We start from the raw sequence: 13,396 nt of genomic DNA on the forward strand, positions 1-13,396 counted from the left end.
ATTCATGTTAAACGAAGGTGCTTGCATGTATGGGAGTTTGGTTTCATTTCAAACTGTGTCAGTATTATGTTTAGAGAGTTTACGAAGTGAAAAGCTAACAGAGCTTAGAGAAGGACTGAGCTGTTATTTAGAAACCAGGAGCCACTGAGTTTAGTCTTTAACTGGACCCAAGGCAATTGGAGATAGATTGTGAGAGAGACAGCAACTCTCACAGCTCTGCCGGAAGCAAAAGCAGAACAATGGAGTAATGGTCAAGAGAAGAAGTCCCAGAAAGTTAAGAACAGCTAGTTCTAGAAACCAGGGAATAAAGAGAATTTCCAAAAAGATTGAAGTCAAAGGAACAAGTTGTGAACTGGAATTTGAACAAGGCACTGTTCATTGAAGTTAAAGACGGAAAAATGCAGACCTGGTAAAGATGACTAGACAGAAGCCAAATATTTGAAGCAGTCCAAAGGTTGGTGGCCTTAGCCTATGAAGCAGTAGCATACTATTGGTAGCTTGGTACCTGAGAGATTGTGTGAACATCTCAATGCGTGTGGCAATTCAATACAGAGGAATACTCAAAATCCTGGAAGTGGATCCCTGCTGAAAACAGCTGAGGGGATGAGTTGTTTGGAAGATGATTCTATGGTGGGTCTTTTTTGAAAATGAAGTTTGGAAACATTTGCGAGATAATCACCTGGGGGGTAGAAATCCACAGAAGTTTGATTGGGTGGCATTTGTCACTTGGTTTCTAAGTGGTGTGGGTATGACCACAATTGGCCTGTTGGTTCACAGGGACTGTGTATTTACTGAGAACATTAGAGCACAAGATACATTTTGTGACCAGTCTTGTACTTCAAATGTGTGTACATTTGTGAAGGCAAGAGAGAGTGAAGGAGTATGATATTATACTTAAATCTGTTGCATTTAATAAATCATTTTTTTCTGTGGTTAAAAGCCAATTAGTAGTCCTGTGACCCTGTTCATCCATGCTTTCGTGTCTGCGTGGGCTTCCTCCAGGTGCTCTGGCTTCCTCCCACAAGTCCCGAAAGATGTGCTGTTACGTAATTTTGAAAATCTGAATTCTCCCTCTGTGTACCCGAACAGGTGCCGGATGTGGCGATTCTGGGCTTTTCACAGTAACTTCCCAGCAGTGTTAATGTAAGCCTACTTTTGGCAATAAAAGATTATTATTCAAAACGTTATGGTCTTTTGAGCCAGGGTTCTATTCCGGGACCATCATTGAAGTTAGAGAGAGCTGGAAAATACAGACTTGATTAAGCTGGCTAGCGAGATGTCAGATATCTGAAGCAACCCTGAGGTTGATGACCTTTATAGCTAAAGGAATAAAGTATAGCAGTAGGAAAGTATTGCTGCAATTGTACAAGGCACCTGGAGGACTGTGTACAGTTTTGGTCCCCTTATTAGGGGAGGAACGTGGTTCCATTAGAGACAGTTCAGAGGAGGTTTACTAGATTGATTCTAGAGATGAGGGGTTTGCCTCGTGAAGAGAGATTGAGCAGTTTAGGCGTATACACTCTAGTTTCGAAGAATGAGAGGAGATCTAATTGAGGTAGATAAGCACATAAAAGGTATTAACAAAGTGGACAGGCAGGTTCCAGTAGTTATCAACTGGGTTTGTAACACTACCACCTGCTCACGAGCAATTAGGGATGGATAATAATTGCTGGTCTTGCCAGCAAAACACACATTCAATGTCGCAAACAAAAAACATCTTCCATTTTAAGAAAATCAGCAAAAATTCAATGATCCCACAATGTCTAAGGCTACAGCAGTATATTTTTTTAAATGTGAATTTAAACTTGATTGTGAGCTTAGTGTTCAATAATTATGATGGAGTAGACTGTTTTTGAGGTATAAAATGGAGGATGCTGATCACATGTAAGAAATGTAGAGCTGGGTGAAAGAAAATAAGCAAATTCCTTCCTTCCTATTTGCGATTCACCTTTGCTGGTTCCGATGAAAATGATTAATAATAATAATCGGTAATGTCACAAATAGGCTTACATTAACACTGCAATGAAGTTACTGTGAAAAGCCCAGAATCGCCACATTCCGGCACTTGTTCAGGTACACAGAGGGAGAATTCAGAATGTCTAAATTACCTAACAGCACATAGTGTTGCTTGCAAAGTTTTTACTCAGAAGAAGGATAAAACCGAGTAAATTAAAACATAATTTGAAGACCAGAAATTGTGCCCTCAAAGATAAACCACAAGATTTTTCTCGTCCCAGATTAAGGTAACCAAGAATGTTGAATTGCTGGCTCCTGATAGTTCTGACAAGAATATGCAAATTCAGAAATGATGTGGAGATGCCGGCGTTGGACTGGGGTAAGCACAGTAAGAAGTCTTACAACACTAGGTTAAAGTCCAACAGGTTTGTAGAGGTTTGTTTCAAACACGAGCTTTCGGAGCGCTGCTCCTTCCTCAGGTGAATGGAGAACAGTTGGTAGGATTTTGCAAGTCCAGGCCAGATGGAGGGGGATGACAGTTGGTAGGATGACCAACTGTACAAAACTGAATAAAATTTTACCTTTTGCTCATGTTTGATCAATTGTACTATACTGGTACTGTACTAATCTAGTTTTATCTTGAGCATTTTACTATGTAGGCCAAGAAAATAACACCTTGTTCTATGCAACAGAGGGAAAAAAAATCAGGCGGTGAAATTGGTGTTACCACTCGGGCAAAAGGTGCACATACCTAACTGGTAGTCCGCTGTACACCATGTTTGATTTTCTTTTTCAATAAGATACAGTGTACCGATTTTGTTTTGCTCATTTTTTGCCACTGATAAGAATGTGTCTCTCCCCCTGTTTCTTTGGGGGGGGGGGGGGGGGCGAAGGGGATGGGTTCAGCAAAAATAAAGTTTGGGAACTTTCACTCTACATTATAATCAAAGCTCCACCAAAACACACAAGATAACATGTACACGGGCTGTACATTATCTGCACTGAAGATATTTGGTTAAGCAGATTAGACTGCAAATAGAATAGTATATTACTTGAAGAGAATAATTCTGAGAGAGTTACATTTCAATGAAGAGATTAAAGAATACCAATTTTTTAAAAACGTTTTTTATGTCTATCATGCTGTGGAACAGGCAACTGTCCCCAATAAGAAAACTCCCGAACACAATTGTGCATTAGATGCATGGAAGAATCCAGATACTTTTCTAAAAAAATTGAATGAGCCATCCCCACCTTCTTGAGAAACCTATTCATAACAGTACACCATCCCAAGCAGCACAGAATACAAGTTCCAACTTGTCCAAAATTCCACTACCTGAATATTCTTCCACTCAGTCTCTTTTCCATCCTCACCAACCTACACCTCCCTCACACCCAATGCATTTTATTTGGTTCATCCTACTTCTGTAACCTCCTCAATGCTCACACAGAATATGACCTCTGAAATTCCTCATCCCACTCAATCAATAGCCTTCAATCATCCTGACCATTTGCCAATGGCTCCTCAAAAACTCTCCAACTACATCTTTGATTACCTTTTTTTACTACTATTCAGTTTTGTTTCTTAAACACAGTCAAAACTTTTACTGTTAAAAGATGGAAGCCAAATTGAAATTATATTTTTTTTAAATATTTTTATTAAGGTATTTGCAATTCTTTAATAACAATAACAAAAACAATAACATTGACATGGCAAAATAAACATTTCCCCACTCGACCCAATTTTCACACACCTCGTTTTATTTAAGCTTTGACCCTGTCGAGCAAATAGCAACTATATAGGACCACACCTTTATCAAAATAAATGCATAGCTTGCAAGTTAAGGAAATAGATTTTTGTTAATTCAATAATCCGGTCACACAGAGGGTGCCAGAGGTGGGTACAATTTTGTCCTTTTTTTTTTAAAAAAGCAGTTAGACAGTTACTTGGGCAGGGTGGGTATAGAGGGATATGAGCCAAATGCAGGCAAGTGGGATTAGTTTAGTGATAAAAACTGGGTGGCATGGTCAAGCTGGGCCAAAGGGCCTGTTTCCATGCTGTAAGCATCTATGACTATGACTCTATGACAAGGTATGATGCACTGATATGTCATACATAGTGAAAAGCAATTTATCCTATCATTCCTTCATCAAATTTTTGATCTTCAAGCTGAAAAATGAGACAGAGTTAGAAATGTAGCTATTACTAGTGTCTGTACTCAACAGATTTTCATCAATGATAAATTTCAAAGTCTTGTTGCAATCATAACGTTTTGTTATTACAAAGCAGCTTCAGATCCAAGTTAAATATGCAGAATATAAAGTAGGTGCCAAAGTCCAGCTGACTAAAGCAAAGCAGAGTAAGAACATCACACTTCTCTATACTCTTGTGTCAAATAGGACCATAACTCTGGATTCAGGTTGCATCTATACTATTACCGCACTTTCAAAAACTCGACAATCTCACCTTTGGCTCTCTGCTTGTCAGAACATTCCTTGAGCAACTGGTATACTCCAACCTCTCCCTCACCTCCACCTTTGATGTTCAAATCCCCAATAAAACTATTACCATCTCTCACCATGTGGGATGGCATTCATCTCCACTCTATTAAATGCAAGGCACCCATACTTGAAAGGATAAAGCGACGATTGGTTTAGCCATCCACCACCAGATCTGGCTGGACCACTTAATACACCACTATGCTAAAACTGTTCACTAGTCCAGGATCATTCTGGATTGCAAAGATAAATTCCCAGCTCTTTCTACTGCAGGCAATCTTCTTAAACCCCTTTTAATACAGTTGATCATCGCATCCTCCTCCAATGCCTATCCACTGTCAACCAACTGGATAGGATGGCTATTGCCGAGTTCAATTCCTTTCTATCCAATCATAGCCAGAAAATCACCTCCAATGGCTTATCCTCCAGCTCCTGCACCGTTATCTTATCTCCTGAGGCTCGATCCTTGGCCCCCTTCAACTTCTTCTCTACATGCTGCCCTTATGACATCATCCAAAGATATGGCATTAATTTTCACATTAATGCTGACGACACCCAGTTTTGATCACCACGTCTCTTGATTTTTCCACTGTCGCTAAATTATCAGACTGCTTATCCAACATCCAGTACTGAATGAGCAGAAGTTTCCTTCAAATTATTCTTGAGATGGTGGAAGCCATGGTTTCGGTCCTCACTTCAATCCTTAGCTACGATCTCCAGTCAGAGGTCAAGTCAGTCTGTTTGCAAAACACCTGATCCCAAGATGAGCTTCCGATTTCATGTTTACGCCATCACTAAGACCACCTATTTCCACCTCCGTAAAAGTGCTCAACTTCACTTGTCTCAGCTCATCTGTTCGTCAAACTCTCGTCCATGGTTACCTCACACCCGACTACTCCAATGCATTCCTGGTTGGTCTCAGGGGTGGATTTAAAATGAAACCTGGCAAAGAAAATATTCCACAACTATGCATGTGCAGCCATTCTTCTGCTGGCACATATGCTTTGAGAGTTGAGAGTCTAATTGGAAAACTCTACCAATTATCAACCACAGACACAACAAGATAATGGCCAGCCATGTCTATATCCAAATGGCCTCTAGGATTATGAATAACATTAGTGTAAACTTTCTATCAGATCACCAATTGGACAATAAACTGCCAAAAATAGTTATTAAACAATGTGCAATTATTTCAGTTGTCACAGTCACAAGAGAGAAGAATACTTAGCCTATTAAAAAAAGATAGAGTCTCAGTGGTTTCTGCACATACGCTGGTCCCAAAAATGGCACACGTGCAGATCGCTCTTTTTACAATCTTTGGATTCGGAATATGTGCCGGCAGAAGAATGGCTACCTAGGGCATATTTACTTTACCAGGTCAGGAACCAGCCCGACATACGTGCACAGTTTGTTCTTTCATTTTTTTAAATTTAAAGCTAGCCCTGCGTAAGAGGGCAAACAAAAATAGAAGCGAAACACTGAATGGGAGGTTAGGTGACTCAGAATCATAGAATTTACAGAGCAGGAGGCCATTCGGTCCATCGGGTCTGCACAGGTCCTTGGAAAGAGCACCCCACTTAAGCCCACACATCCATCCTATCCCCGTAACCCAGTAACCCCATCTAACCTTTTTGGACACTAAGGGCAATTTAGCATGGCCAATCCACCTAACGTGGACATCTTTGGACTGTGGGAGGAAACCCATTCAGACACGGGGAGAACGTGCAGACTCCGCACAAACAATGACCCAAGCCAGGAATCGAACCTGGGACCCTGGAGCTGTGAAGCAACCACTTGGCTACCGTGCCGCCAAAGAAAACACTATCACCCAGAGAGGCACAGAAGAAGCCAGACATTAAGTAAGATTGCCAAGAGAAGATCCCAAGCTAAAAAACAAAAGGTCCTGAAACCAGGGAGAGGGACAAAAGCAAGTTCCAAAAAGAGCTTCTAGTCAAAGGAAAGAGGAATCTGGGAATAAGTTCTACTCAGTGAAGTTAAAAGTGAGGAACAGAGGTAAAAAGGCAAAGGCTGCAGAAAGTAAACGCAAAGCAAAGTGGGTTTGCGAGAAGCCACAGATCCAAGGTGATTAGAAGGTTGGTGACTCCTTATTTTGGGCCTGTGAAGCAGTGGCGTTTTATTGTCACAGCTGGGTTTCTGGGAATGTGTGTGGAAAACGAAGCTTGAATGCACATGGTGATTCAGGAGAGGACCATCAAAATGAGGTTGAAATTCTGGAGATGGATCCTTGGTGAAGACAACGGAGAGAAAGCATTGCTTGGGAGAAGACTGCATGCATGCTCCTCGAGATTGGAAACCGTCACATGAAAGACAAGAGTTCTGGTAAGATCAGTTGGCTCAGTGTGATAAACGTCTGGGGAGAATTGCTGAGAAATTCATAGAAGTTATTTTGGGTGGCATCTGTCACTTGACTGACCACAATTTACCTATTGGTTTACGTGGACTGTGCCGTTACTGTGAACATTAGACTACAAGATAGATTTTGTAATGTGTGCTATCCTTACAAATTTGTATATATCTGTAAAAGTACAGTGGGGTGAAGGAGTAATGTATTCAACTTCACATTTCCTTGTTTGATTAATGTTTCATTCTTTTGTTAAAAGTTAATCAGCTGACTCATGCAACTCTGTTCAGTAATCACCTTCCCTGTATCGAAAGAAAAAGACAAAAAGATCAAGCTGGGCTCCACTCTGGGATCTGACTTGTCCAATAGCACATGATGTGGAGATGCCAGCGTTGGACTGGGGTGGGCACAGTGAGAAGTCTTACAACACCAGGTCCAACCTGTTTATTTGGAATCACTAGCTTTTGGAGCTCCTTCTTCAGGTGAGTTAATAGTACATGAGCTGGGATTGTAACACAATATTTTAGCTATTACTGTCTCCTGTTAACTTGGAAATAATGAACAGTAACATAACCTACATGCGCACTTCACAAGTAACTGTTCCAGAAGTAATTTTGATAGTGATCCTCCTTAATGGTGCCTGTATCTGGTGACATCAGCAGAAGTGTAAACAGCAATAACCCATACCCATCAGATCATAATTAAAAATGTGAGACAGTTAACATTATCAAACTAAGCGGAATTTGTAACAATCTGGTTAGCTGTTCCTGTAATTCTACGCATAACGAGCTGGACTTATTTCAAAACTGTCTCTCCAATAACCAGAACAGACAACATGTAGGCAGCCTACAGGGCAATGTAGAACAATGTATTAGTGGTTACAGAAAACTTTGGTTTTCCTAATATCAACCTGGATGAAAAATAAGAGTAGGAAAAGATACATGGTAAAAACATTCTTGAAATGTATACAAATTAACTTCCTAGTTTAGTGTGTCTGCAGCCCAACAAAGTAGGAAGCAGCCCTGGATTGTGTTCAGTGAATGAAGTGCAGCAGGTGGAGTCCTTCATGAAACAAGGGACACAATGGTCCAATGATCATAATGCCATCCAGTTTAGAACCGTTATCTTTCTGTCAGTTGGAATGATATCTGGTCCAGGTGGATTTGAATCCAAGATTGGTCAACACAATAATGATTAGCTAGCGAGGGGCCTACAAAGAGCAGGTATTCCTGGCATAGAGTAGTCGCAATCCTGAGACAAAGAAAGGGTGCCCAATTTGAGAGATCCCTGGATGACCGAATATATTGAAGTTAAAATGGCACACCGAAAGCAGACTTATGACAAACATAAGGTTAATACAAGAGAGAACCAAACCAAAAATAGAGTGCACAGGGGATTGAAAACAAACTGCAAAATGAGCAGAGACATATGAAAATAGATGAACATTTAACACAAAGTGAACTCAAGTATTTTGTAGTTCTATAGGTTGCTAAAGGAATTAAGGGAGGAAATTACAGATTTTCCTGTCAAAATCCTCCAATACTTTTGTATTGGAAATGTCACACCCATGATTAAGTAATGGAGATGAATAAACCCAGTAATTAAAGTTAGACAATCTAATGTTGGTGATAAGGAAAACTTAGTGTCCACAATTCAAGGACGCAAATAAATGACTAGAGATAAATAAATGTCAAGTCAGCCCGGATTTGTTAACAACAAATTTTGTTTGAATAAAACAATTAAGTTCTTTGATGAAGTACATGCTTGAGGGGGGTGTGGTTGATCACGCGTATATGGACTTTGACAAATAACCATATAATAGTCTTACAAGCAAAAAAAAAAAGAGCTGTTGGGGCTAAAAGAAAGAGCAGCTACTAAATGATGTTTACAGTGGTGTTCCCCAAGGCTTGGTGTTAGGACCACTGCACGTTTTGAAATACAATAACTCAGCTTAGTGAAACAGAGCATAATTTCAAGCTTACAAGTGGCATGAAACTAGAAAATGGAAAAACCAATAAACAGCATAGGATCAGAGTTCTGAATATTATAGAAATACTGGTAAAATGGGCAGATATATTTGCACAACAATGCCTTGCATTTATCACAATAAAACATCTATGGTGCTTCACAAGAACATTGTAAAACAAAGTATGATACTGAGCCACATGAGGCGATATTAGGTCAGATGACCAAAACCTTGGTCAAAGAGATAGATTTTAAGAAGTGCCTCAAAGGACGTACGAGATGTAGAGGTGTATGGAGAGAATTCCAGAGTTAAAGGCCAAAAGAATTGATGGTGGAGCAAGGACAATTTCAGGAATGCACAAAATGCCAGAATTGGAGGAGTGCAGATATTCCAGTGAGTTCTACACCTCAAAGAGATTAGAGGTAGGAGGCCACAAAGATATGGAGGAAATTGAAAACAAACTAACCCCAACTCAGGAAAGATAAAAGCGATTCAATCTCGGGTCAGTAATTTCTTCAAACAATAGCTGAAGTTATTCCTCTGGCATTAATTAACAAACAAGTTTAAGACAATGCAAAATTCAATTATCTGCTGTTTCACTCGCTGACACTGGTGCAAAAACAGCATAGTGTCTTTCAACATTGAAAAAAAAAAATCACAAAACATTTTCTTTAAGTGATAACAGGTAAAAAGAGACAGGAGGAGGGGTGGCCGAAATTTGTCTTGTTTTTTTTTAAAACTCATGATCTTTAAGGATGGTACAGGAAATCTTTCCAACAAATGCCATTGGCATATAGCAGCCACTGGAGAGATTTAAGGTCAGCCCTGTGATGGAAGAAACATAAGTCTTTTACAATCACTCCTCAAAGCTCCCGACTACAACATGCATGTTGCCACAGCAGCTACTATGCCTAAGCAAACTGTAACATACCACTGACCGATCCCTTCACTGATACCCTGTGGGCCCAGCTTTGTACCTACATCCCACTGTCAAACCGTACGTCGAAGCCTGTAAACACAGTCAGGTGGAAACACCACAGATGCAGGCCTACTCCAACAAGCCACCTAAACAGCCACCAGTGATTGGACAACACATTTAGGAGGTTTTGGGAGGTAGAATTAAACTTGAGGAGAAAAGAGACAAAGAAAAAGCAGGGGAAATCTAAACTCACTAAATACTTATTTTCTTTATATTACTTTTAAACTAAATACCTTTTGCAAACCTAAGACCAGAAGACCAGAAATGAAGCAAAGCAAGTGATAAGAAAGAATATGAGGCTATGAAGCTCGCTTATATTATTGATCTAACACAGCTGCAATCCAAGTAATCTTCTGGGACAAATAGGCAGGACTGGCTAAAATGACAGGACGTCTACCTAACGCACACAGCTAAAAAAATCTATTGTTGCTGCACAAATTGATGGCAGCCCTACCTGCAAGTTCCTGAAATTTTCATAACTTTGCCTAAGTGTTCACCTGGCTACACAGAGTGAGGGGAATTGCTCATTGTCACTGGCCTGAGGCGTGGTTGTTGAATCAGTCAATGTTATCCATGCCAAAGAGACAGCTGTACTTAGCTGACACATTCTTTACAAAGTTCATAAAAAGGCTATTACTGGAATACACAGTGTATATATCAAATTCACACCTGGATAGGTAAATGCACATTAAATTCTGCGTTGAGACATCAAGGCCAGAATTCTCCGGTTGTTGGGATTCTCTTTTCCCGCTGGTTTCTTGCAGGTCCCCGGCAGTGTGGGGTGGCTTCAATGGGAAATCCCATTGACAAGAGATTTCCGCCACCAGCGAGCCACTGAGAAACACGTGGTTGGGGGACCGGAGAATCTGCCCCAAATCTCTATTTGAAGTATAACCTTATGATTTTCACCCTTCCCACATACCTACAGAAAGGCAATGGCTGAAATTGTCTGTTGTCATTCACTGCTGGGATTTCCCAGTACTGCTGAGGATGAATGGAGCTTTGGCTGGAACGCCACATTTTCTATTATTGCTTGCAACAGGTCTTGCCAAGGATGAGATTGGAGAATCCCGCCCAATCTGTATCTTCTCCGACTGAATTCCATGTAGATTGATCTGTGAAATTCAGAATGGCTCACGTAGTCGCAAATTAATTACTGGTTACTCTCCCATAAACTCGAAGTTAACTCAGCAAGTCCCATTGAGCACCTCTGTGTTCTCTGACCTACAATGGCCCGGTCAAGCAAGATCTTGACTTTGAAATTCTCATTACTGTTTTCAAATCCCTCCATGGCCTTGCTCCTCCCCACCTCTGTAACATCCGCCAATCCCACAAACCTTTGAGATATCTGTTGTCAGATACCTCTGGTCTCTTGTGCATTTCTAATTCTTTTATCTTCTTTCATTTTCTTTTCATGTACTTAATGATCTATTGAACTGCTCACAGAAAAACACTGTTCTTCGGTACACATGACAATAAACAAAATCCAATCCAATTATAGTTCCTCCACCATTGGCGGCCATGCCTTCAGCTATGACAAGCTCACCCTGCACCCCTATGCCTTTCTTTCCTCCTTTAAAATACTTATTAAAACGTAACACTTTTTGACCAAGTCTAACCTAATATAGCCTTACATCATACTTTGTTTTATAATGGTCCTCCGAGGTAAATTGCAAGCTTAATTACAATAAATGCACAATAGAGAAGTTGCTATAAGTACACCTTTTAAAATAATCTAAAATCACAAACCAAAATCTGACTAATTTTCTTGAATTGAGCAACCCAAAATCAAAGCTAAAGTTTGGTATTCTATTTAGTTCTGGTTGGACACTTATTTACAATGTCACAGCCTAACAGCAACACTATGGCAAATCAATCAAAGAAAATATCAGACTCCCAGAAGCCATCGGAAGACTATAGTATCTAAAGATTCAAATTAAGTAGACAGATGCCAATACTCAAATCAATGACCTTGCAAAATTAAACAAATCATTCCCATACAAAAGGAACTGGAGGACAAGGTTATGTTTGCTTTCTCAGACACAGATTTTACTATGAACACTGTACTAATAATATTTACAGCAGATCCCAAATAACATTCATACTAAAAGATAATACAACAACGTCCAGACTGAAGCTAAACAAATGCAGTGTCATCAGCACTTAATTACAGGAAACACAGGCAGTACTCAGTTAACATGTGCAATAATGTCATCCCTCAAATTCTTATACAAGCAATGTGTTTTAGATAGCAACATGTTCACTACAATCCAAGCCAAACTTGTACTATTGGAAAAAATACAGAATGAAGAAAAATGTCCAAAGGACATTTGTGGCACTGTGGCACAGCGGTTACCATTGCTGCATCACAGTGCCAGGGACCCGGATTTGATTCCGGCCTCGGGTGACTTGTCTGTCTGGAGTTTGTATGTTCTCCCTGTGGACTGCTCGAGTTTCCTCCAGGTGCTCCGTTTTAGTTGCCAACCGCAGTCTAAAGATGTGCAAGTTAGGTGGATCGGCCACGACCAATTGCCCCAGAGCATCCAGGGGTGCGTACGTTAGGTGGGGTTGGGGGATGGTATGGGGCAGGCGGAGTGGACCTGGGTCAGGTGAACTTCCCGAGGTCTCAGCGCTGACTTGATGGGCTGAATGGCCTCCTTCTGCACTGTAGGTATTCTATGGAAAAATAAAGTGCCAAGAAAAAAGTGTGATAAAACGATTTTTTTTTTCTCTCCCCCCCCCTCCCCCCTTTTTAAACAGCTTCCACCTTACAGTGGATTTTCTGCGATGTGACTGCCTGTGCGAGATGGAAAGCTTGCTGCTGGGAAGGTGTCAGGTTATTTTACTCACCCATTGTAGTGAGCTTTCACTTTGATCGAGTCACCTGTCCCGTACTCCATGTTGTCATCCATCCTTGTGGGCATGGCACAGCCCAAACTCCACCAGCGGCCGACTTCAAAGTAAACCAGCAGCGCAAACTTTGGAACAAGAACCGAGGAGAGAGCGCCTCCCGCTCCCTCTCTCGCATAAATTCCAATTTTGCCTTCTTTCAGAGAAATTCGCCGCTGCCACCTCAGAAGATGCTCTTTTTAATTGCAGAAAGAAAAACAGGGTTGAACTCTGTCAGAAACACAAACCGAGTTTCAGCAGTAAATCTAAAATGAAAGCCTTTCGAAGAAATTTGTTTTTATTTTTGTTCCTTTTCAAAGTTAATGTGAAACATCAGCGGATAATCCCCCCCCGCGCCCCCGAAGTTATTGCCGTCGATGGATCTGGAAGCCCTCCACAGGGAATCGAGCGGACAATCTCCCTCTCGCACCGCTCGCTCGCGGCCGGACAAATGGCGGTTACAGGTTAACCGTCAATTCCCACCATCCCACCCCGGGGCAGCGCGCGCGCTCCCTGCCCAACAACCAATCGCACGCCGGCGCCAGCATACCTGTCGTCCCGCGGCCAATCCCAAGAGACATCCCCACCTCGGCCAATCGGGAACAAACAACACCCTGACCAATAGGACGAGGGGTGATTTTTTTGTTAGCCAATCGGTTCGGCCGTCCCAGCTCTTAGCCGCCCTCCCCACCTCAAAACCCACACACCTGTAAACAGCGGCAGCAGAGCAATCACGTTGGCACCTATC

At 41.2% G+C, this 13,396-nt stretch overlaps 1 protein-coding gene across 2 annotated transcripts in view; it reads right to left on the bottom strand.

Annotated features, from left to right (window-relative positions):
* Positions 1 to 13,111, bottom strand: part of prkcz (protein kinase C, zeta) — a 643,052-nt gene extending 629,941 nt beyond the window's left edge. The window contains exon 1 of one of the 2 annotated variants that reach the window (XM_038773788.1): positions 12,610 to 13,111. In XM_038773788.1, coding sequence (XP_038629716.1) covers positions 12,610 to 12,683 — 74 coding nt within the window. In that variant the 5' untranslated portion in view covers positions 12,684 to 13,111. The remainder of the gene's footprint in view (positions 1 to 12,609) is intronic. The other variant, XM_038773787.1, reaches the window with a different exon arrangement.
* Positions 13,112 to 13,396: the final 285 nt, after the last annotated feature.

The sequence above is a fragment of the Scyliorhinus canicula genome, chromosome 16, assembly GCF_902713615.1.
Source record: "Scyliorhinus canicula chromosome 16, sScyCan1.1, whole genome shotgun sequence".
Lineage (NCBI taxonomy): Eukaryota > Metazoa > Chordata > Chondrichthyes > Carcharhiniformes > Scyliorhinidae > Scyliorhinus > Scyliorhinus canicula.